This window comes from Oryx dammah, unplaced genomic scaffold (assembly GCF_014754425.2).
Source record: "Oryx dammah isolate SB20612 unplaced genomic scaffold, SCBI_Odam_1.1 HiC_scaffold_25, whole genome shotgun sequence".
NCBI classification, from domain to species: Eukaryota; Metazoa; Chordata; class Mammalia; order Artiodactyla; family Bovidae; genus Oryx; species Oryx dammah.
Window position 1 is genome coordinate 14646935 of NW_024070209.1, and position 25178 is coordinate 14672112.

At 39.5% G+C, this 25178-nt stretch overlaps 1 protein-coding gene across 1 annotated transcript in view; it reads right to left on the bottom strand.

Moving 5' to 3' along the window:
• Nucleotides 1-522: 522 nt before the first annotated feature.
• Nucleotides 523-25178, bottom strand: part of NLRC4 (NLR family CARD domain containing 4) — a 44196-nt gene continuing 19540 nt past the window's right edge. Inside the window, exons 5-9 of the mRNA XM_040224578.1 lie at nucleotides 19152-19244; nucleotides 18833-19003; nucleotides 16026-16118; nucleotides 15204-15371; nucleotides 523-1017 (exon numbers count right to left, since the gene is read on the bottom strand). Of these exons, the coding sequence (XP_040080512.1) occupies nucleotides 725-1017; nucleotides 15204-15371; nucleotides 16026-16118; nucleotides 18833-19003; nucleotides 19152-19244 (818 nt within the window). The 3' untranslated portion in view covers nucleotides 523-724. The remainder of the gene's footprint in view (nucleotides 1018-15203; nucleotides 15372-16025; nucleotides 16119-18832; nucleotides 19004-19151; nucleotides 19245-25178) is intronic.

Below are 25178 nucleotides of genomic sequence, written 5' to 3' on the forward strand. Positions count from 1 at the left end.
GAACCGTTCAGCTTCAGCTTCTTCAGCATTACTGGTCGGAGTATAGACTTGCATTACTGTGGTATGGAATGGTTTGCCTTGGGAATGAACAGAGATCATTCTGTCATTTTTGAGATTGCATCCAAGTACTACATTTCAGACTCTTGACTGTGATGGCTACTCCATTTCTTCTAAGGGATTCTTGCCCACAGTAGTAGATAAAATGGTCATCTGTGTTAAATTCACCCGTTTATACATGTCATCAAGTTAAACTCCCTCCCACTTCCTCCTCTTTGGCCTCATTTTCCTAGCATCCTCCTCTTTTCTGTCTCCTTTTTATTTGAGTGATGAAATTAAGAAAGTTGATTTCCATGGAAGAGGCCAGTTAAGGCGATGATGCCCCACATCACCCTTATATCCGTAAAAGAAGAAAACGTTTAGAAAGGGTGAGTTAGGCAGACACTGTTGAGAAGGATAATTTTTAGATATGTAGTGGATTGCTGTTTACTTTCAGACTCTTGAAGTATATGAGCAAAGTTAGCATATTTTTATTAGCCAGGCCTTTATTGCAATCATGCAATTTAAAGAAACAATCCAAACATCTCAGTAACTTACAACAGTAAGCATACATTTCTTATAAGTCTGCAGGGGACCTGGGGCAGTTTTTTTGAGCAAAGATTTTTAAATCACCAGGCTGAAAGTATTGGAGTCCCCAGAGCATTCAGAGGCTTAGGGTACCCTTTATTTAAGCAATTACTAGTTTAAAAGCACCTTTAAGAACACTGACATCATCATCATCAAGTTGCCACCCAACAAGCTGAACCTCTTGCAGAAAAGTTAGTTTGGATAACACATGGCTAAGTTTCCTGACTAATGATGCATCAGGTAAGAGTGCTTTCGTACTGAAGTCAAAAAACACCAATTGCTTAAGATTCTCAAATCCACTCATGAAGGCAAGCCATCCATCACTGCTTACACAATTTCCCGCCAAATCCAACTGCTGGAAGTTTTCCAGAGGATTCTTTTCAAAAAATACACCTGAATAAAAACAGAAATAAATTATTAACTGGAAAAAATGTGTTTTTTTGTTTGTTTGTTTGTTTGTTTTTTAAGAGAAATGGCTGTATTTGGACCAGTGCTTCGCTTAAGAAAGAAATTCTCCGTGTAGTTAGAAAACTGATTATAAACCTGGTTCATTATATTTACAAAAGTGTAAGGGAATCTGATAAATAGGAATTATAACAAACCAATATAAATGACTTACATACTTTTTCTCTTTTCCTGACTTTTCCAAGTAATGGAAGATTGTGTAAAAATTGAGATGTGGGAGATACAATTGAAATATTCAGTACCTGTTTTGAAAACGAGTCAGACTTTGGCAATATTAGGTCATTTCCTCTTCTGGAGAAGCATACACTACCTAACGATTGTTTCTTTGGGTGTGAAATGTTCCAAACTAAACTTGAGTAAGTAAACTCCTTCAGTATCTCAAGATAAAGAGTTTTGGGGTTGTTATTTTTAACCCTCTTTAAACTCTTCAGGAATTTCCTTATAGAATGGGGCACTCTAAAGTACCTCCTCCAGGGACTGCCCTTATGGCACCATCCTTATGGCAGAAAGCAAAGAAGAACTAAAGAGCCTCTTGATGAAAGTGAAAGAGGTGAGTGAAAAAGTTGGCTTAAAACTCAACATTCAGAAAACAGATCATGGCATCTGGTCCCATCAGTTCATGGCAAATAGATGGGGAAACAATGGAAACAGTGAGAGACTTTCTTTTTATGTGCTCCAAAATCACTGCAGATGGTGACTGCAGCCATAAAATCAAAAGAAACTTGCTCCTTGGAAGAAAAGTTATGACAAACCTAGACAGCATATTAAAAAGCAGAATTACTTTGCCAACAAAGGTCGGTCTAGTCAAAGCCATGGTTTTTCAGTAGTCATGCATGGATGTGAGAGTTAGGACTATAAAGAAAGCTGAGCACCAGAGAACTGATGCTTTTGAACTGTGGTGTTGGAGAAGTCTTGAGAGTCCCTTGGACTGCAAGGAGATCCAATCAGTCCATCTTAAAGGAAATCAGTCCTGAATATTCATTGGAAGGACTGATGCTGAAGCTGAAACTCCAATACTTTGGCCACCTGATGCGAAGAATTGACTCATTTGGTAAGACCCTGATGCTGGGAAAGATGGAAGGCGGGAGGAGAAGGAGATGACAGGATGAGATGGTTGGATGGCATCAGTGACTCAATGGACATGAGTAAACTCCAGGAGTTGGTAATGGAGAGGGAGACCTGGCATGCTGCATTCCATAGGGTTGCAAAGAGTCGGACAGAACTGAGTGACTGAACTGAACAGGGCTGCCCTGGTGGCTCAGTGGATCAGAATCCACCTGCCAATGCAGGAGACAGGGTTTCCATCCCTGATCCAGGCATATCCCACATACCTCGGAGCAGCTAGGCCCATACACCACCACTGTTAAGCCTGTGTTCAAGAGCCTGCCAGCTACAAATACTCAGTCCACACACCCTATAGTCTGCTCTGCAATAAGAGAAGCCACTGCAAGAAGAAGCATGCTTACTGCAACTAGAGAATAGACCCCACTCTCCACAATTGGAGAAAAGCCTGTGTAGCAACAAAGACCTAGCACAACCATAAATAAATAAATGTTTAAAATTTAAAAAAAAAAAGTACTCCTACAATGGAAAGGTAAATATCCTAGCCATTACCATAAAGTCAAAGGTAACACCCTAAGAAACAGAGGAGTAAAGAACATGTAGGTTTCTGGGTTTGAAAGACTGCACAGAGCAAAGCCACTCCACCTGCCTGGACTGCACAGTCCTGAGTGTTATAGGAGAGGGGAATGTAGCTCTGCTCTGTAAGCCAAGGTGTGGCTGGGTCTCCTTAGACCAGCTTAGCCCATGTCCAGCCTCAATCATACATAGGGCCTCATTCCTCCTTTCTTCCTCCTTCCCATATTGAGCCCTTCTTTCTTCCTCATAGATTTCTCCCTTCTCTTCTTATACCTCATTCTCAAGTCCTTTCTGTCTCTGCCTCGTTCCCAGGTTCTTCCCAGCAAAGTATGTGTTCAGTCAAAATACTGGTTGCCATGTCTGCATATAAAGCTCCTTCCCCCACAAAAAGCAACTTCATTTCTCCTCAATTACCAGAACAGATTGCATCACCTGAAAGGAACTTTAAGGAAGAAGAATTTCAAGCCCATCCCACCCTCAAAGGGTAAGCTATTTATACAGGCTACCTGCCAGGCTTAAAGAATGGTATCAATTAGAGAGATTTGGGGATAATTACCAGAATGTGCACAAGCACGCGAACCAAGAACAAGCAGTGTAATCCACAAGGGTACATTTTGTTCATTGGATCTGGTGTTTTTGTTGTCATGAGGAGCAGACTACTTCTGAGAGAAGAGTAATCAGTGACATTTAGCTCTGTAGGCTGCATGTGGCTTGTGGAGAATGCAAGTGGCTTGATTCTAATTCCAGGCAGAATCTCAGATTCTCTGGATAGGATTCTGATCCTTGAAGGGTTCCTACAACTTAAACAAAGCTCTAGTGTGCCAGAGACCACCCTGTAGTCCCCCTGAGCCAGAGCTCTTCCCACTTACTCATTCAACAAAAAGTTTTGAGTTCCTACCATGTACCCTGGATAGTGCTGGGTGCTGCTGCTGCTAAGTCACATCAATCGTGTCCGACTCTGCTACCCCATAGAAGGCAGCCCCCCAGGCTCCCTCTGTCCCTGGGATTCTCCAGGCAAGAACACTGGGGTGGGTTGCCATTTCCTTCTCCAATTCGTGAAAGTGAAGTTGCTCAGTGCTGGGGATAACATAAAAGGACATATGGGCTCTGTCTCCTTGGGCTTACATGTAGTGTGAAAACATACATAACAAAGTAACTAGATTGAAGATAGGTGCTGTGGTGAGTCCGGGTGCCTTGGGAACACACAAAGGCAATAGATCTTCTAGCCCCACTTCGTTTGCAGAACAGTGGCAACTAGGCCTATATACTCCAGAAGAAAGAAGGATCCTTCTCAGGGAAAATTGAATTGCCTCCAAGGAAAGGCCCTACACAGGAAAAGCTATTTTTCTTTCCTGACCACCCAGCGTGAACCTAAGCCCCTCTTCTCAGGTGCAGGGAGCTTCCTACCAACTTGTGCCTCACTCTAAAATGTGAAGAGAACAGTTCAGGAATACCAGTCAGTTGAGAACAGCCTCCAACAAGGAACTAAAGACAGACAAAAAGTCGAACAAAAAGCTCCCAAGAAATGAGGCAACATAGGGAACAGGAAAAACAAACTTCATAAATTTAGTTTTTTTCAGAGACCCCCAAAAGTTACTGTGTCTAACAATAAAAATAAGATGCTATTTTTAAAAAATTACAAGTAGAAAGCAAAACAGAGCACTTGGAAAATTCTGAGGATCCATGTGGCAGAATGATTTGGCCCAGAACTTACCACTGAGCTAGAACATAAGTATAGTCAGTGGTGGTTGCTTTTTTTGAGGAAAAAAATTGGATAATGGAGTTCAGATGTGATGCCTGTCTTTTTGAGAACATGCTACATTGTGAGTTTAGCCTCAAACATTTAAATCAAACTATGTCATCTAAAAAAGTAAGTGAGAACAGGTGCAGTAGATCCCTGAGCTCACAATGATTCCTATTCAATAGTCCCAGACTGCTTATCAGGGAGAAACGAAATCTGGGGAGTCAAAATTTAAACATGACAATTAAAGCTTTAAGATGAAGTGTACTCTCTAAGGAAGAAGAGCAGAGAACCTAGGACCAGGTTCTAAGGAAGATTGGGAGCATTTAACATCTGTATGGAGGAACTGCCATGGCAAAGGAGACTGAGAAGTAACCGAGGTAGCATGAAAGTCAAGAGAACGTTTTGAAAAGGAGAGAGTACTCAGTGTCAACTTTTACATAGGTAAGTCAAACACTTTGGGGAAATATCCATTGAGTCATATGCAAGTGTGTAGCGTCAGCTGGAATAAGAAGGAAGCAGAGGATGGTCAGATAGTGGAGATGTGTTGAGGGTACATAAATTTTTGCCTTGAAGGGAAGGAGGGAGAGGATGATAGTCATAGGGGGAAGATAGGAGTCAGGAAGAGTTCTATATAAAATGAGAGAGATTTGAGTACCTTTAAAAACTGATAGGAAAGAGTAAAGTGAAAGTGAAGTTGCTCAGTCATGTCCAACTCTTTGCAACCCCATGGACTGTAGCCTACCAGGCTCCTCCGTCCATGGTATTCTCCAGGCAAGAATACTGAAGTGGGTTGCCATTTCTTTCTCCAGGGGATCTTCCTGACCCAGGGATCGAACCCAGGTCTCCTGCGTTGCAGGCAGATGCTTTAAACTCTGAGCCACCAGGAAAGAGTAAAGAAGGGCATAATTGGTGAAATGATCTTGAACAGGGATGAGGGCAGGGATGGGATCTCAATCAAGACTAGAGGAAAGAGACTGCCCTTAAAAGGGGATAGACCCACTATAATGTAATAAGAAAAGGAGAGGGGGGATCACATTCATTGTGAAATAGAGAAAGACATGGATTAAGGAGAATAAAGTTTACATTTGTTTATATAGAGAAAACTGCATACAGCAGTACAGTAAGATTGTCAGGAAATGTTGACAGGTTGTGTTTATTGTTTATTCAGAATTGGATAGATCACTAATTTCACCTATTCACTCATGAATCTATCACTTAATCTGAGAATAGAACATGGATAAAAACTTGGATCTATTATGTGGTATCCTCCTGTTGTACACATCTGTCCCCGCTGACCCATGGAAACTACTGTTCTGATTTAGAGTTTGTCATTCTTTTGTATTTTAAAAAAATACAGTTTTGACAAGTACTGTGTAAATACAGTTGCTTAGGATATACCTTTAGGGTCTTCTATATATATATTATATACATACCATAAAATTCAACCTTTTAAACTATAACTATAGTGGGTTTTGGGCTTCCCCACAGGCTCAGCAATAAAGAATCCACCTGCAATGCAGGAGATGCGGGCAGGAGACTCGGGTTCAGTTCCTGGGTTGGGACGATCCCCTGGAAAAAGGAAATGGCAAGCCATTCCAGTATTATTGCCTGAAAAATCCCAATCCATGGGATTGGGGTCTCAAAAGAGACATGACTGGGCAACTAAACAGCAATGACATAGTAGGTTTTAGTATATCCACACAGTTGTACACCATTATCTAATTCCAGGACATCTTCATCACCCCCAAAACTGAACTCCACAGCATTAGCAGTCATTCTCACTCCACCCCCCAACACTGGCAACCATTAATCCACTTTTCGTCACTACGGATTTGCCCATTTTGGACATTTCATATAAATGGACTATCTATGGTCTTTTGTGACTGGCTTCTTTCACTTAGTATGGTATTTTCAAGGTTCATCCATGTTACAGTGTGTTCTAACACTTCATTCCTTTTAATGGCTGAATAACTCTATTTTGTAGATATATCACATTGTCTGTATCCATTTAACAGTGATGGACACTTGGGTTGTTTCCACTTTGGGATTATAAAATATGCGATGAACATTGTTATGCATGCTTTTGTATGGACACATATTTTCATTTCTCTTGGATTCCTCCGGGTGGAATTGGTAACTCTATGTTTAACCTTTTGAAGAGGTGCCAGAATGTTTTCCTAAGTAAGAAACAGTCCAACCACCAGCATATGAGGGCTCCACTTTTTCTATGTCCTTGTCAACACTTTTTATTACCTGTCCATTTTTTATTTAACCATCCTAGTGGATGGTAAGAGGCATTTCACTGTGGCTTTGGTTTTCATTTCCCTGATGGCTAATGATACTGAGCATTTTTTCTGATGTTTATTAGCCATTTATATATCTTCTTTGGAGAAATGCCTATTTAGATTCTTTGTCTTCTCTAAACTTTATCAAGTTGTCTTTTTATCAATGAGTTTTAGGAGTTCTTTATATATTCTAGATAGTAGTCCTTTATCAGATATGTGATATGAATAAAAGCCACTACAAACATTCATGTGCCTAGGTCTCCACTTTGGTTAATGAAATTATTTATGTTGCTCTGCTTTTTCTTGATCAATTTTGCTTAATTTTTAATCTCTATTCGTTTGTTACTCTTTAAAAAACTGTTTTAAGCTTTACCAATCTTTCTTTAAATTTATTTTTGTCTTCTAATTCATTGATTTATATTCTTATGTTTATTATCTTGAGTTTACTCTTCTGGCTTCTTAAATTAGAAACAATAATTTTCAGCCTTTCTTCTCTTCTAATGTAAGTATTTAAGACTACAAGCATTTTATCAAGCCCTGCTCTTGCTGCATGGTATGTTTTCTTACCATTTTCTCTAAGTATTTTCATTGAAATTTGTCACTATAAACTTGAAGTGTACCTATCTGCCAAATTGTGTGATTTTTCCCAGTGGTCTGAGTATAGGTACAGAACAAGTGGAAAACTGAGGACAATCCAGGCTTTCAGTTTTGCCAGCAAATACACCCTAACCACTATATCTAATTTCACACCTCACCTCCACTCTCATTTTCTCCCTGCATCTCATTAAGTAGTCTTTATTTAGAAACTCCATCTCTCATTACACTTTCCTCATTTCACTTTTGCATCTATCACACACACAGGCCATCACTAAATGTCTTTGCCTAAATTGACTTGTCATACTGTGGGCCATAAGGGTTTCAGCTATTTTGACAAGAACATTTGCAGGATGAAGGATGGAATTTAAACTAGGTGGGAAGAAAAGTCAAACAGGAGCTATTTAGTAGGAAAGTGGTAGTGGGCTCAATGGACTGGATGTCCCAATGAAATGAACTGGTGATGAACTACGTAACTAAGATGGAAACTTAGAAGGCTGTTTGAGAATGAATTGTCTGAATTTAATATCTTAGAACAGTTTTAAGTGGAGTTATCATAATCTGATAATTCTACCCTCACAGATAGGTGAAGGATAATAGAAGGGAAGAACCAAAGAGGAGGTTCCTGAGTGTTGGCTGAGTAGTTTCACATAAGAAGTGAAGTCTTCTCAGTTGATGACCAAAATTAGAGGGTGAGGAATTCTGTAAGACAGTTGTCAAAGGCTTCAGTGCATAAGAAAAGATGACAGTAAATTCAGAATTCATAGCAATAAGGACAAACCATAGTTCAGTTAAATGGCCTAAGCCACATGGAAGTAGGAATCCTTCATGAGGTTAGAGGAGTGGACTGGAAGGACAGTAAAAATCAAGGAGAAATTGACCTTGCCTTTTGGACTCTGAGAGGCATAAAGATCAAGAGAATAAAAGTGATTGATTAAGAGAGCTGTAGGGGAGAGCCAGGTTTCAGGTAGGACCAGGAGGTATCTAAAACCCTTGGTAAAGAGGTACTTTTCTGAAAATACACCTTATGTCTCCAGCGCATCTTATCTACCACATATTTCATTAAACACTTCCTATGACATATTTCCTCCCTGCTTCTTCCTATGGAGCCTATATTTCATTAGACTCCCCATCTCTTATTACTAGCCTGAATTTTATTATCCCATCTCAAGACATATTGTGTCTCATCCATCACATATACCATCACTAAATAGGGATGGGAATCCCAAAGCCAGCTCTAAGCCAGAAGTACTATGGACCAGAGTCAAGAAACTTATGCTAGAGGTTTGAAGAATTGGTTGGTTCAGATATCATAAAGAGTTTGTGAAATCATACAAATGTATTTCAGAATTTGGGTATGATTTTATATATAAGAAAATAGCATTTACTATAATGGGTTTTCTAAGAACCCAAGCTAGCCTATATCTCATGGCAAATAGTGGAGGTGCTATAAGTTCTTTTGTTCTTTTATATAACATATTTATTGAGTGTGGGATATACACTCAACACCAAGTCTAATGGCCTGAGCCCTGTTCTCTAAGATCTCACAGTTAAGTGGGGCAGATAGATACATGAATACATTCTCTAAGTTCAAATGGTAAGTGCTCTAACAAAAATAAATGGCTATCTGTGTGTGATAATGAAAACCACAGTTTTTTAAAACCTGAATTGAATATAAGTACATTGGAAGACTGACATGCATATTAAAGCTGAACATATGAAAAGTGAAAGTCAGTTGCATCCAACTCTTTGTGACCCCATAAACTGTAGTGCACCAGGTTCCTCTGTCCAGGGTACTCTTCAGGCAAGAATACTGGAGTAGGTAGCCATTTCCTTCTCCAGGGGATCTTCCCAACCCAGGGATCAAACCTGGGTCTCCTACATTGCAGGCAGACTCTACCATTTGAGCCACCAGCAAAGCCCAAAGCTTAACATATGCTTTACGTGTAACCCAAACCCACTCCTATGTAGACACCCAGCAGAAATGTGCCCATATGTTCACCAAAAGATGTACACAAGGATGTTCATAGCAGCACTATTTATAGTATTCGAAAGATAAAATTACTCAAATATTAACAGTAGAATGGAAAACACCAGTTGAAGTATGTTCACACAATAGATTTTACAGCAATGAGAATGAATGAATCTTGCCTACACATAATAATATGGATGAATTTCACACACATGATATTGAACCAAAGAAAACTCAAAAGAATATATAGTATATGATTCCTTTTATGTAAAATTAAAAAGCAGCCAAGACTAATCTATGATGTTAGATAGAAGTCAGGAAGCTGGGAGAAGGGAGCTACAAAACTGAGAATCTTCTGTTTCTTTCTTTTTTTTTTTAATCTTCCACATCTTGATCTGGTTACATGGGTATATGAACCTTATGAAAATTCATTGTACTATCTACTTAGGATTTGTACACTTTTCTGTGGGTATGTTACACATCAATTAAAAAACAAAACTAAAATGAATCCTGATTTTGGCTTCTTCTGTCTTTTAACATGATTCATATTATGGAGGAAATAAATCTATTCTTCTCTCTGCTGTTAATAGAGCCCAGTAGAAGAGGGGAAGAGGAGAAACCTGAATGTGAAGCCTGTTATTCATAGAGCACATTAGTCTGGCTATGTGAAGGAAGGGCTTCCCTGGTGGCTCAGTGGTAAGGAATCCTCCTGTCAATGCAGGAGACCTGGGTTCAATCCCTAGGTCAGGAAGATCCCCTGGAGAAGAAACTAGCAACCCTCTCCAGTATTCTTGCCTGGGAAATCCCATGGACAGAGGAGCCTGGCAGGCTACAGTCCATGGTGTGGTAAAAGACTGGACACGACTTAGCGACTGAACAACAATGTGAAGGAAGGTCCTGAACTGAGTTTGGTATTAGAGGGCTGAATGTAATTGAGTTACTCTTCATAACAACATAGAAGGATTTCCCCCCCGCCACCCCCGGGGATTGTAAGAGATGGTGATGAAATAGGACAGGGCAATTGACAGGCAACTGGAGCCTGAATTGGCAGAAATGGTCTTGCATCTATTTGAGAAAGGGAAAGTGCCAATATTAAACTTAAGTGCTATTCAGAGCTGTCATTAAGCCCACCTTTACAAATACTTAGAAGCATTCAGTAAATCTGCTACATCTGTGATTATACTGGGACCTTCTTGTAGATGTTAAGGATAAGTGAATTCTCCCCATCTGAGTAACCTGGAGAATAGGGAAAGGGACAACTCCTTGACACAGATCCAGAGTCACACAAAAACAGAAATGCAGAGCCAGGAGGGGCCATGGGAACAGAAGCCCTGGAACTAGCATATGCATTAGAGCAGTTGGTTTTTTTTTAATAATTTTTTAAATTGAAGTATAGTGAATTTATAATATGTTAGTTTCAGGTGTACACCAAAGTGATTTAGTTCTGTATATATATTTTTCCTGTTCAGATTCTTTTCCATTATAGGTTATTGTAAGATATTGAAAGTTCCCTGTGTTGTCCGGTAGGTCCTATTGCCCATCTATTTTATATATAGTAGTATGTATATGTGAATCCAAAACTTCCAATTTAATTTTCCACCTGCCCCCAATCCTGCTGTTTTCTTTGGTAACCATAAGATTTTTTTTTTTTATGTCTGAGAGTCTGTAAATAAGTATTTGCGTCATTTTTATAGATTCCACTTATAAGTGATGTCATATAATAAATTTGTCTTTCTTTGTCTGACTTACTTCACTTCACATGATCATCTCTAGGTCCATCCATGTTTCTACAAATGGCATTTCATGCCTTTTTATGGCTAATATTCCATTGTATAGATGTACCACATCTTTTTTTTTTTTAGTGGTTTTAAGAAGATTTTAAAGTATATGTAAATACTATAAAAATGTATGTGTATGTGTGCATTGGATAACAAGATAAAATATACTTTTAAAATGTGGGTCATAGGCAAAAAAATTTGGAAGACTCTGGACAAGAGGCTTAAAACCACCATCTAGGTTACTCTAAGGGGTGCAGAAGAGAGAGCATAAGGAGACTATTTCACCAAGAGTAGCTAGTGGGAAGCTGCTGTGTAGCACAGGAAACTCACCCTAGTGCTCTCTGACAACCTAGAGGGGTGAGATGGAGTAGAAGGGAGGCTCAAGAAGGAAGGGACATATGTATACCTATGGCTGATTTATGCTGATGTACGGCAGAAACCAACACAACATTATAAGGCAATTATCATCCAATTAAAAAATAATTTTTCTTAAAAAAGGAGACTATTTCACCAAAAAAGAGATACATCAGCTAGGTCTTAAAGGACTGTAGAGGAGGTGAAGGACTTCCTAGATGGAGTGCATGTACAAAGGCATTTTGGAGGACTAGCAAGAGGTTCATGAGGATGAAGCCTCACATAGGTGGGGAGGCATGCAGAAGATGAAGGTGGAGAGGAATGTGGATTGGGGCTCTGTTGTGAAGGATCTTATACATCAAAAGTGAGCAGCCTGAAGAAGTTCTTTTTTGAAGGAAGATGACCCTAGCATCTGGTTCCCCTTGAAGCTGCCAGAGAATAATGATCACAGTACCATTTATTGAGCATATACAACGAGTCAGTATTGAACTTCTTACTATTCATTAGCTCAATTATGGATTAGTATAATAACCTCTCATATGGTAGGCATTGTAATTATCCCCATTTGACAGATGAGCAAACTGAGGTTCAGCAGCTTTAAGTTGCTGCAGGCCATACATCTATCAAGTGGAAGGGATGGGTAGGTCTGTCTGACTCTAAAACTAATTCACTTAACCACTTCATAATGATGGAGCCTCTAGAGGGGACTGACAGACAGCAGTCTCTTCACCTGGCTAGAGACCAAAGGCAGAGAATGCTTGGCTCTCACTCTTCAGCTAATGCCTCACATCCAAGCAGACTGCTTTTTATACCTCTAGCTGCATGCGTGTGCACACTCAGTTGTGTCTGACTCTTTGCGATCTCAAGGACAGTAGCCCACCAGGCTCCTCTGTCCATGGCATTTTCCAGGCAAGAATCTGGAGTGGGTTGCTATTTCCTACTCCAGGAGATCTTCCCAATCCAGGGATCAAACCTGGGTGTCCTTCATTGGCAGGCGGATTCTTTACCACTGAGCCACCTGGGAAGCCCTTATACATTTGGGGGGTGGAGGAAATGGCTGGAGAGGAGTCATGCCAGCACCTGCACGCTCTCGCTCCTTTCATCAACTCTTCTGTCTCTAGCCCTCTCCCTGCTTTAGTCTGACAACCTTCTTATGTCTCTGCTTCTTTTTTAAAAAAAAAGTTTCTGGCCTTGCTGCATGGCATGAGGTATCTTAGTTCCCAGACCAGGGATGGAACTGGTGGCCCCTGCAGAGGAAGTGCAGAGTCCTAACCACTGGACTGCCAAGGAGATTCCATGTCTCTGTTTATAAAACAGGGATAATAGTTATGTTTTATTAGGTATATAATGGTAATGCCACAAATTCTTTTTAAAAACACTTTGAGAATAAATTAGTTCTTCATTTTGTCATTTTTTCACTTGCATCTTGGGGTACATCATTACAGGTAAATTCCCAAGAGTCAGCTGTCTTCTGTTATATTTATATTTCTCATTTACATATGGACGCTGTTAGGCACTAGGCTGTTAAAGTGAAATGGCAAATTACTCCCTTAGCTTAGTTCTTAATAAACCCACCACAGTATCTCCTCCTCTGGTCTCAGTAGTCAGCCTCAGAAGTGGGCAAGTTAAGCAACTACCTACTTACAGATTTGAAAGATGATAAAGAGTCTCTATGTAAAAATGCCTTCCCTCATCTGTACTTCTAATTCTATACATTTCCCAACAGCCTCCTTGAAAAGACATATCCTTTCCAACTTGCTTTATGTGTGAGGTTACCTGAGGATTATTTATTAGCTAATTAGCCTGTCACAGAAACCCCACCTGCTTCCAATATCACCCAGAATAGCAGAAGGTCCTGAAAGAATGACACCCAGGATGATATGATTTGATGGTGAAGGGAGCAGGTAGGGGAGATGGAAGTGGAGTTAGAAATTAAAGGAAGGAGAGGACTTCCCTGGTGGCCCAGGGGTTAAGAATCTGCCTGCTAATGCAGGGCACACAGTACAATCCCTGATCCAGGAAGATCCCACATGCTGCAGAGCAACTAAGCCTGCAAGCCGCAACTGCTGAAGCCTCCGTGCCCTAGACCCTGTGTCCCACAACCAGAGAAGCCACCACGGTCAGAAAGCCATGCACTGCAACCAAGAGTCCAAGCACAGCAGCAGAGACCCAGTGCAACCAAAAATAAATAAAAGAATTAAGGGAAGGAAAGACCCAGAACCTCAGCACTGGTAAGAATTGCAGACCCTTTGGGCAGCCTAAGGAATTAAAGACATACACATCTCTAAGAGAAATTTTTAAAAGAGGGAGTTAGTCTTTAATGAGTACAGAGTTTCATCCAGGGAAAATGAAAAAGTTCTAGAGATGGATGGTGATGGTGGTTGCTTAAGAACGTGAATTCCATAAAACTGTAGATTTAAAAATGGTTAAAATGTTAAGTTTTATGATGTGTATCCTACAAATACTTTCTGGACAATCTGTGAGGGAGATGAAGGCAGTCAAGGCTGTTTTCACCAATCCTTTGCCTTAGGTAATATAGCAGTCAGCCTTCAAGTTGGCTCCAATGATCCTCACCTCCTAGTGTCCACTCTTTTGTGTTGTCCCCTCCGACACTGGGTTGGGCTGACATGAGTAACCATAGGACACAGCAGAGATGACCCCAGAATGATCTTCCCAGGCTAGGTCATAAAGGATATTGCAACATCTAACTGATTTCGCTTTTGGATCTCTTGCTCTGGAGGGAGTGAGCTGCCATATTCTGAGGACACGCAAGCAGTGTATGGAGAGGTCCGGGGATGAGAAACTAGTGCCCCATCCAACAGCCAGCACGAACCTGCCAACCAAGTGAGGAGCCACCTTGGAAGCAGGTTTCCAGCAGCCGCAGTCAAATCTGTACTGCAATCTCATGACACAAAGCCAGAACCACCCAGCTAAGCTGCTTCCAAATTCCTGACCCACAGGAATGTGAGGTAATGTTTATAGTTGTTTGTTCTATAGTTTGTTTAAGCCACAAATTTTGGAGTCATCTTACACAGACATGATAACTAATATAGAGAGCCTGAGGACACTTCAACTGCCTGAGGCTGTTGTGTCTTCAGTCATCTATCTATCTTTTTTGTTCCTGGGTTATTGTGCAGCTTCTTAAATGTATTCCCTGATCCCATTTACATTAAAATTGCACTTGGGCTTCCCTGATGGCTCAGATGGTAAAGACTCTGCCTGCAATGCAGGAGACATAAGAGATGCAGGTTCAGTCCCTGGAGAAGGCAGTGGCTATTCACTCCAGTATTCTCGCCTGGAGAATTCCATGGACAGAGAAGGCCGGGGTTCCAGTCCATGGGGTCACAAGGAATTGGACACGACTGAACGACTAACACATTCTTTCTTTCTTTTCCTTACTTGTTTTGAATACCCAACAAGTGACTTAAACATATTTCCCAAGATTGGAGGGGCCTTGCTGAATTTCAGATAAGGCCAGGAAGAGCAATTCCTAACATAATACACCTTATCAGATAATGTGAATGTTTTTCCTTTAAACACTTTAGGTGAAATGCTTGAAGACAGGCCAGTTGTCTTCAATCATTTTACTCTTTAACATATGTGAACACTCTTTCAATATGTTTGTATAAAAAAGAGGAGTCAAATAAATAAGCAAATCAGATGCTAGCTAACTAACTAAATAGAACAAGCCAACTGAAGACCTTTGTGAGGGCTAACTTCCTTTCTCTTAGCTCTGTATGTATACCTACCTAGAATTCTAATCTCTGCATCTGTGAGTCTCCAGTTTTTCAGCCCAAGCTTGACGAGCTGTGGGACCCTCTCCAGTTGCTCCAACAGTCTGGCCAGACTGACTCGTACATCACCACACCAGGGCAGCATCAGAATGGTTAGCTGTTCTAAGATGTGCAGCCTGTCAACTTGAAGAACCAGGGAGCAGTTTCAGAAATTGGATCCATCTCAAAATTGATAAAGGATGAAGGGATGTGAGAGAAGGAATGACTGTTATCTCTGAAGCCTGCTCAGTGTGCAATAAGAATCTACTTGTTTTTTTGTTAATATTTTTATGGGAAGTGTTCCAAAATATACAAAAATATATAAAACTATATGTACTAATATGCCAACTTTCAACAAAAACCAAATCATGGATAATCTTGCTTCATTGTCATCAAATTCCTTCCCTTCTATATTATTTTGAAACAAATCTCAGACAGTAAGTACCAGGTTGTTGTATTTTAACATAATCACAGAATTGTTATCACAGCTTAAAATCTTATCACTAACTTCTTAAGCAAATTTGCCTTGAATGTTAGTCTCAGACACTAGCTCCCTGGAAGGAGGCAAGCAAGTGGGAATCTCAGGTGCAATGATATGGGAAACCTAATAACTCAAAAACCATTGGCCTGTATTCTTCAAGAGCAGTTTAAATAAGGGCTACGTTGACTCATGTAATGACCTTCGCTTTCACTGAGGCCCATCTAGTAAGGCATATGCGGATAAAAGAAACTGCAAGAGTCAGGCTCTGCTTTTCTGACCTTTTGATTATTTGGTTTTGGCTAAATTGTCTTTCTTACTTAGTTGCTGAAGAGCTTCTTTTCCATCCTTTTCCAGATGATTTTCAGATAAATCAAGAATGCTCAGTCTGGCCAAGTTATGAAGATTCTGAGCTGGAAAAAAGAAATTTCAATCCAAAACAAGACTTTCAGGGAACTGTAAGTGCATTTTAAAATATCCTTAGAAGAATTCTGAGTCCTTGTTTTCTTTGTTGATAGCATACAAAACATTATTTCACTTGATTAATATAATTATTCCAAAAAAGTCTCTGGAAAGATTTAACCCCCAGTTGCCACAGCTATGATTGATGCACATATATTTCCTGGTCCTAAGTTCTGACTAAAAACTTCAATTCACCATAAGCCTAATGCAGCCTGGAAGATAGTTTTTATGTCATTTTAGTAAAGTCACTCTGCTTTTCTAGGCTTCACCAGCTTCATATTTAGAATGAGGAAGTTGAAATGGATAAACTCTTGAGGTTGCTTACAATTCTAAATACCCTATCATGCAGGAGAAACAAAGGAATAAAAGCCAGATAAGATGAGCTGTTCTTTGTGTACTCAGTTTAGATAATTTTGTTAATGTCATAGTTGTGATGCTAATAATAAAAACTTAGAAATTATAAAAAGACAGATGAGAAAAACAGAAAACAAATAGCAAAATGGCAGCTGGAAATCTATTCATATAAATAATTATATTAACTGGATTAAACATTCCAATTAAAGACAAAGATGAATAAAACTAAATTTTCTTTTTCAAAGCAAGACCCAACTCCATGCTATCTATAAGAGATGTATTTTAATAACAAAAATACAAATATATTGAGGTTAAAATTTTGGGGAACTATATTACATGTCAACATTAATCATAAATGCCATTGTTAGGGAGTTACAATAGGAAAAAGGAGTCCAAAATGGCAGTGACTAAAAGACAAAGAAAGGGGAAAGCCCGTGAAAAAGGAACAAAGGAAAATTTTGAGGACTGGAGTGAGAACCTCAGTTGAAACAAACATGCCCCCTTCCTGGCTAGCCCTAGTTTGCATATGGCAGGCTCAGAGGGTAGGAGACAAAAACGTAAAAAAGAGGGAGTCAAGCCAGGTGGGGCCTCTCCATTGGGGTCAGCCTGCCTTCACGCCTCAAGGGTGTGTGTATTATCCTTTGTTTGCTGAATAAAACCCTGAGCTGTAACACTGATCCACCGTTTCAAATCTTTGTTGCAGCAAGACAGAACTGACGAAATTACACTCTCCTGACACTAACATTCTAGTGAAGAACTGCTTAATTCTTTTCTTCATTTTCAAATATTTATCATGGTTGTTTAATTTAGTTGAAGTTTTTCCTATCAAGACTGATTGGAAATGTCCCCTTTAGAAATTAGTCAGTTTTTTAATGAATACATACTCTTGTTATAATATTAGCTATTATTTTTAATCCATCATATGAACCCTTTTCTTAGAGTAAAGCATCTTCTGTGATTTGGTTTCAAATACATAGCGTGGGACTTCCCTGGTGGCTCAGTGGTAAAGAATCTGCCTGCCCATGCAAGAAACGTGGATTCCATCCCTGGTCCAGGTTGAGTCCACATGCCACAGAACTACTAAGCCATGCACCACAGCTCCTGAGCCTGTGCTAGGGCCTTGGAGCCACAACTGCTGAAGCCTGTGTCCCTAGAGCCTGTGCTCCTCAACAAGATAAGCACTTTCTCACTTCAGTAAGAAAGCAGCTAGAAAGTAGCCCCTACTCATGGCAAATAGAGAAAAGCCCAAGCAGCAACAAAGACCCAACAGAGCCTAAATAAATAAATAATTTTTTAAAACCTGCAGAGCTCCTCTTAAAAAGGGTACAGCTGGTATTTTCAGTTCTAAACCTGTCTCTCCCCAGGACAAGTGAAGAAGTAAAGGAGTGTGCTCATCATTCTTATGCTTCTCATTGTTTGTCTGGCCTTTTCTAATCCCTAGGTATCTCTAACTTTTGGTTTACACTGGCGTATACATAATTTTCTTAGGAAAGTTTACAGATTCTTAGCAATTGTTTATTCTGTTTTTTAAAGGGCTAGACCATCTTTCCCCCAAAATCCTAAATTAAAAAAAAAAAATCTAAATTGACCATATCTAGTTTATCCAGAAATATGCAAAAGTTTCTCCATACTTGGTATATACACCCTTTAGGAACTCAAGACTCAGCTCTTATATTGATGCATATTACCTCCATCTCAACAAGGCAATAGGTAAGAATTAGGACAGAGAACATTTAAGAAAATCCTTCTCTCTCTGCTTCTCAATCACTTATTTATCCATTCAATCAAAATTTTATTAAGCAGTTATTATATAACAGAATGTGCCAAGTTTCAATCACTCATTTCTTATTTTCTTCCTCTTTACCCTCTCTTGGGCTTCCCTGGTGGCTCAGCTGATAAAGAATTCACCCGCAGTACGGGAGACCTGGGTTCGATCTCTGGATTGGGAAGATCCCCTGGAGAAGGGAACAGCTACCCACTCCAGTATTCTGGCCTGGAGAATTCCATGGACTATATAGTTCACGGGGTCTCAAAGAGTAGGCAACAACTGAGTGACTTTCACTTACCCTCTCTTAAAATGACATCTTCAATTATCCCCAAATTCTCTACTATTATTCATCCATAATAAATTTTCATTCCAATCACAGAGAAGATCATAAAAATAGATTAGATATTACCTAGAAGTCTTTATTATCTTTTCCAATTTCTCTAAAGACTAAATTTCCATTTGAGAGATTTAGCATGCCTTAGTATAAACATATCGCATGTTTTCTTTTACTGTTTTCATTCGGTTAATGTAGGCAGCAGTTACCTAGGGTTTTCACAGCATTTCCTGACAGGCAGCAGGAGACTAATTGAATTTCTTTAAGGTCACAGGGTTCGGCTGATAGAGACTTGATTACGTAATCCATTCCTTCCCCTATATCAGACAAGTGGGTCAAACGAAGTAAGCACATCTTTTTCAGATTTGTCAGACCTTCAGCTGCAAACCAATGGAAAAGAAATGCATTAGGACACCAAGTACATAAAGGCCTTCTTGCACTGTATAAACACAGTCAGTGTCAGAGTCTTAACTGTTCTTATTATTAAACTTATATTAATAAAAATATTAGAGAAAACAAAAATCTGACCTAGTTTTAAAGCATCTTCCTCATTCATCTTAATGTTATTCAGTATCAGCTTCGTAAGATTCTTCAAATTACCTAAACTGCCAGTCAGACCACCTGCCAAAAGAAAAGGGATTGGTGTTCAGCTGTCATTTACTAGATTTCTGTGACCAATCAAAAGAATTTTGTTCTACCATGGGCAAGAAATGTTCATGAAATTGAAATACAAATATATAATTTTTGGTCAGAGATGGAAGCATGCCTTCCCAATATAATGGAATTACACTGGAAAGGTAATTGGGAAATCTCCAAACAGGTGGAAATTAAACAACACACTTCTATACAAGCATCAAATATGTATCAAAGAAAATTGGATAATATTTTGAAAAAATATTTAAAAAAACTAAAATATATCAAAACCACAGGTTAACAATGCTTAAAGGGAGGTTTAGAGCATTGAATACGTATATTAGAAATAAGGAAAATTTTCCAATCAGAAACCTAAGCTTACTTAAGAAACTAGACAGAGAAGAGCAACATAAACCCAATGGAAGAAGAAGCAATGCAGTAATAAAGGGCAGAAATCAATAAAAAATTGCAAACAGAAAAACAATAGGGGAAAATCAATGGAAATTAAAAGCTGTATCCATGAAAAGATCAATAAATTTGATAAATTTCTAGCAAGACTGATAAATAAAAAATGAAGAAAAACAAATTACGAATATCAGAAATGAAAAGGAAGATAACAATACAGAAATCACAGATGTTGAAAGAATAGAGAAAAATATGCATAAATTTTACAACACAGATGTGTGTGTTTTAGTCACTCAGTCGTGTCTGACTCTTGTGACCTCAGGGACTGTAGCCCATCAGGCTCTTCCGTCCATAGGATTTTTACAGATAAAACTACACAATTTCTTTTTTTTTAATTCCTTAATTTATTTTAATTGGAGGATAATTTCTTTACAATATTGAGGTGACTTTTGCCATACATCAATATGAATCACCCATGGGTGCACATGTGTCTCCCCGTCCTGAACCTGCCTCCTACCTCCCTCCCCACCTCATCCCAGAGCACCAACTTTGAGTACCCTGCTTCATACATCAAACTTGCACTGAAAACTACACAATTTCTTGAAAGCCCCAAGCTACTAAATTTTATCCAACATTACATAAATAACCTGAATAGTCCTATGTAACTAAAGACATTGAATTTTTAGTTTAAAATTTTCTCAAAAAAGAAAGCTTCAAGCACAGATAATTTAACTTGCAAATTCTACCAAACATTCAAAGAAGAAATAACATCAGTTCTACACAATAACTATCAGGAAACAGAAACACAAGCAACACTTCCCAACTCATTTTATGAAGCTACCATTAACCAATGTGAAACTCAGACCAAGAAAATAAAACAAAAGAAAACTTTGAAGCAGTATCACTCATGAACATAGAAGCCAAAATTCTCAACAAAATATTACCAAGGAGTCCAGTCATGCATAAAAAGAATATTATACTACCATCAAGTGAGCTTCATACAGGAATGCAGAATTGTTTTGATGTTTGAAAATCAATCCATGTAATTCACTATATTAACAGTCTAGAGAAGAAAAATGAAATGATCATATAAATTGACACAGCAAAAATATTTGTCATAATCTAATAACTATTCATGGGAAAAAGTCTCAGCCACCTAGTAATAGAAGGAAATGTCCTCAACCTGACAAAAGGCATCTAAAAAAAACAAAAAATGACAATTAATGAATGTCATACTTAATAGTGAAAGTCTGAATACTTTCTCCCTAAGATCAGAAACAAGGGTGGATGTTCACTCCCATCTCTTCTGTTCAACACTATGTACTGCAAGTCATAATCAATGCAATAAGGCAAGACAATGAAATAAAAAGTATATAAATTGGAATGGAAGAAATAAAAATATTCTTTTTGGAGGGGACATGAAATAAGTTTATCATAGATACAGACTACAATATCAACACAGAAAAAAATCAACTGTATTTCTGCTGCAGGGTAGGGGGCTACTGACTGGGGTAGTGCGAGCATGGCAACTTTGAAGGAGGTCCCCATTATCTTCATTACCTCCAGCATAGTTTGGTCTCAGGTCAAACAACAGGGAGGGAACACAGCCCTGCCCATCAACAGAAAATTGGATTAAAGATTTACTGAGCATGGTTTCTCCCACAGTCAGTTTCTCCCATCAGGAAGCTTCCATAAGCCTCTTATCCTTATCTGTCAGAAGGCAGATAGAATGAAAACCAACATCACAGAAAACTAATCAAACTGCTCCCATGGACCACTACTACTGCTACTGCTAAGTCACTTCAGTCGTGTCCGACTCTGTGTGACCCCACAGACGGCAGCCCACCAGGCTCCCCCGTCCCTGGGATTCTCCAGGCAAAAACACTGGAGTGGGTTGCCATTTCCTTCTCCAATGCATGAAAGTGAAAAGTGAAAATGAAGTCACTCAGTCGTGTCTGACCCTCAGTGACCATGGACTGCAGCCTTCCAGGCTCCTCCGTCCATGGGATTTTCCAGGCAAGAGTACTGGAGTGGGGTGCCATTGCCTTCTCCAATTCTCTAACTCAATGAAACTATGAGCCATGCTGTATAGGGCCACCCAGTATGGACGGGTCATGGTGGAGAGTTCTGACAAAACATGGTCCACTGGAGAGGGGAATGGCAAGCCACTTCAGTACTCTTACCTTGAGAACCCCAAGAATAGTATGAAAAGGCAAAAAGATAGGACACTGAAAGATGAATTCCACAGGTCAGTAGGTACCCAATATGCTACTAGAGGAGTAGAGAAATAACTCCAGAAAGAATGAACAGACGAAGCCAAAGCAAAAACAACGCCCAATAGTGGATGTGACTGGTGATGGAAGTAAAGTCCGATACTGTAAAGAGCAACACTGCATAGGAACCTAGAATGTTAAGTCCATGAATCAGGGTAAATTGGAAGTGTCAAACAGGAGATGGCAAGAGTGAACATCGACATTTTAGGAATCAGTGAACTAAAATGGACTGGAATGGGCAAATTTAATTCAGATGACCATTATATCTACTACTGTGGGCAAGAATCCCTTAGAAGAAATGGAGTAGCCCTCATAGTCAACAAGAGTCTAAAATGCAGTTCTTGGGTGCAATCTCAAAAACGACAGAATGATTTCTGTTCGTTTCCAAGGCAAACCATTCAATATCATGGTAATCCAAGTCTATGTTTCAGCCAGAAATGCTGAAAAAGCTGAAGTTGTGGTTCTATGAAGACCTGCAAGACCTTCTAGAACTAACACCCAAAAAAGATGTCCTTTTAATTTTAGGGGACTGGAATGCAAAAGTAGGAAGTCAAGAGATACCTGGAAAAACAGGCAAATTTGGCCTTGGAGTACAAAATGAAGCCAGGCAAAGGCTAACAGAGTTTTGCAAAGAGGATGCACTGGTCATAGCAATCACCCTCTTCTAACAACGCAAGAGAAGACTCTACACATGGACATCACCAGATGGTCAATACCAAAATCAGATTGATTATATTCTTTGCAGCCAAAGATGGAGAAGCTCTATACAGTCAGCAGAAATGAGACTGGGAGCTGACTGTGGCTCAGATCATGAACTCCTTATTGCCAAATTCAGACTTAAATTGGAGAAAGTAGGGAAAACCTCTAGAGCATTCAGGTATCAGTGGAAGTAACAAATAGATTCAAGGGATTATATCTGATAGAGTGCCTGAAGAACTATGGATAGAGGTTTGTGGCATTGTACAGGAGGCAGTGATCAAGATCATCCCCAAGAAAAAGAAATTAAAAAAGGCAAAATGGTTATCTGAGGAGGTCTTACAAATAGTTGAGAAAAGAAGAGAAGCTATAGAGAAAGGAGAAAAGGAAAGAGATACCCATTTGAATGGAGAGTTCCAAGAAATAGTAAGGAGAGATAAGACAGCTGTCCTCAGTGATCAATGCAAAGAAATAAAGGAAAACAACAGAATGGGAAAGACTAGAGATCTCTTCAAGAAAATTAGAGATACCAAGGGGACCATTTCATGCAAAGATGGGTACTATAAAGGACAGAAATGGTATGGACCTAACAGAAGCAGAAGATATTAAGAAGCAGTGGCAACATTACATAGAAGAATTATACAAAAAAAGATCTTCATGACCCAGATAACCACAATGGTGTGATCACTCACCTAGAGCCAGACATCCTGGAATGCAAAGTCAAGTGGGCCTTAGGAAGTATCTCTAGGAACAAAGCTAGTGGAGGTGATGGAATTCCAGTGGAGCTATTTCAAATCCTAAAAGATGATGCTGTGAAAGTGCTGCACTCAATCTGCTAGCAAATTTGGAAAACTCAGCAGTGGCCACAGGACTGGAAAAGTCAGTTTAAAGGCAATGCCAAAGAATGCTCAAACTAGCACAGTTACAATCATCTCACATGCTTGCAAAGTAATGCTCAAAATTCTCCAACCAGGCTTCAGCAGAATGTGAACCGTGAACTTCCAGATGTTCAAGTGGATTTAGAAAAGGCAGAGGAACCAGAGATCAAACTGCCAACGTCCATTGGATCATCGAAAAAGCAAGAGAGTTCCTGAAAAATATCTACTTCTGTTTTATTGACTATGTCAAAGCCTTTAGCTGTGTGAATCACAACAAATTGAAAAATTCTGAAAGAGATGGGAATACCAGACCACCTTACCTGTCTCTTGAGAAATCTGTATGCAGATCAAGAAGCAATAGTTGGAACTGGACATGGAACAACAGACTGGTGCCAAACTGGGAAAGGAGTATGTCAAGGCTGTAGACTGTCACCCTGTTTATTTAACTTATATGCAGAGTACATCATGCGAAATGCTGGACTGGTTGAAGCACAAGCTGGAATCAAGATTGCTGGGAGAAATATCTATAACCTCAGATATGCAGATGACACCACCCTTATGGCAGAAAGCAAAGAACTAAAGAGCCTCTTAATGAAAGTGAAAGAGGAGAGTGAAGGTGTTGGCTTAAAGCTCAACATTCAGAAAACTAAGATCATGGCATCCAATCCCATCACTTCATGGCAAATGGATGGGGAAACAGTGGAAACAGTGACAGACTTTATTTTTGGGCGGTCCAAAATCACTGCCGATGGTGACTGTAGCCATGAAATTAAAAGATGCTTGCTCCTTGGAAGAAAGCTATGACCAACCTAGACAGCATATTAAAAAGCAGAGACATTACTTTGCCAACAAGGGTTCATCTAGTCAAAGCTATGGTTTTTCCAGTAGTCATGTATGGATATGAGAGTTGGACTATAAAGAAAGCTGAGCACTGAAGAATTGATGCTTTTGAACTGAGGTGTTGGATAAGACTCTTGAAAGTCCCTTGTACTGCAAGGAGATCAAACCAGTCATTCCTAAAGGAAATTAGTCCTGAATATTCATTGGAAGGACTGATGCTGAAATAGAAGCTTCCATACCTTGGCCACCTGATGTGAAGAACTGACTCATTTGAAAAGACCCTAATGCTGGAAAAGATTGAAAGTAGGAGGAGAAGGGGGTGATAGAGGATGAGATGGTTGGATGGCATCACTGACTCAATGGACATGAGTTTGAGCAGGCTCTGGGAGTTGGTGTTGGACAGGGAAGCCTGGTGTCACAAATAGTTGAACATGACTGAGTGACTGAACTGAACTGAATTTCTGTAGTAGCAATAAATAATTGGTAACCAGATTTTTAAAAAATGTTTATTTATTTATATTTGGCTTCACCTGGTCTTAGTTGCAGCACAAGGGATCTTGATCTTCATTGCAGCCTGCAGACTCCTAGTTGTGGCACTTGGGATCTAGTTCCATGACCTGGAACTAGACCTGGAACTAGGCCCCCTGTATTGGGAGCAAGGAGTCTTAGCTACTGGACCACCAGGAAAATCCCATTAACCAGATTTTTAAAAATACCATTTACAATAGCTCCAAAAGAATGTAAAAGTATAAATCTAATAAAACATATACAGGATCAACATGATGAATTCAAAATAATGAAAAAAAATTAAGAAAAATCTAAATAAATGG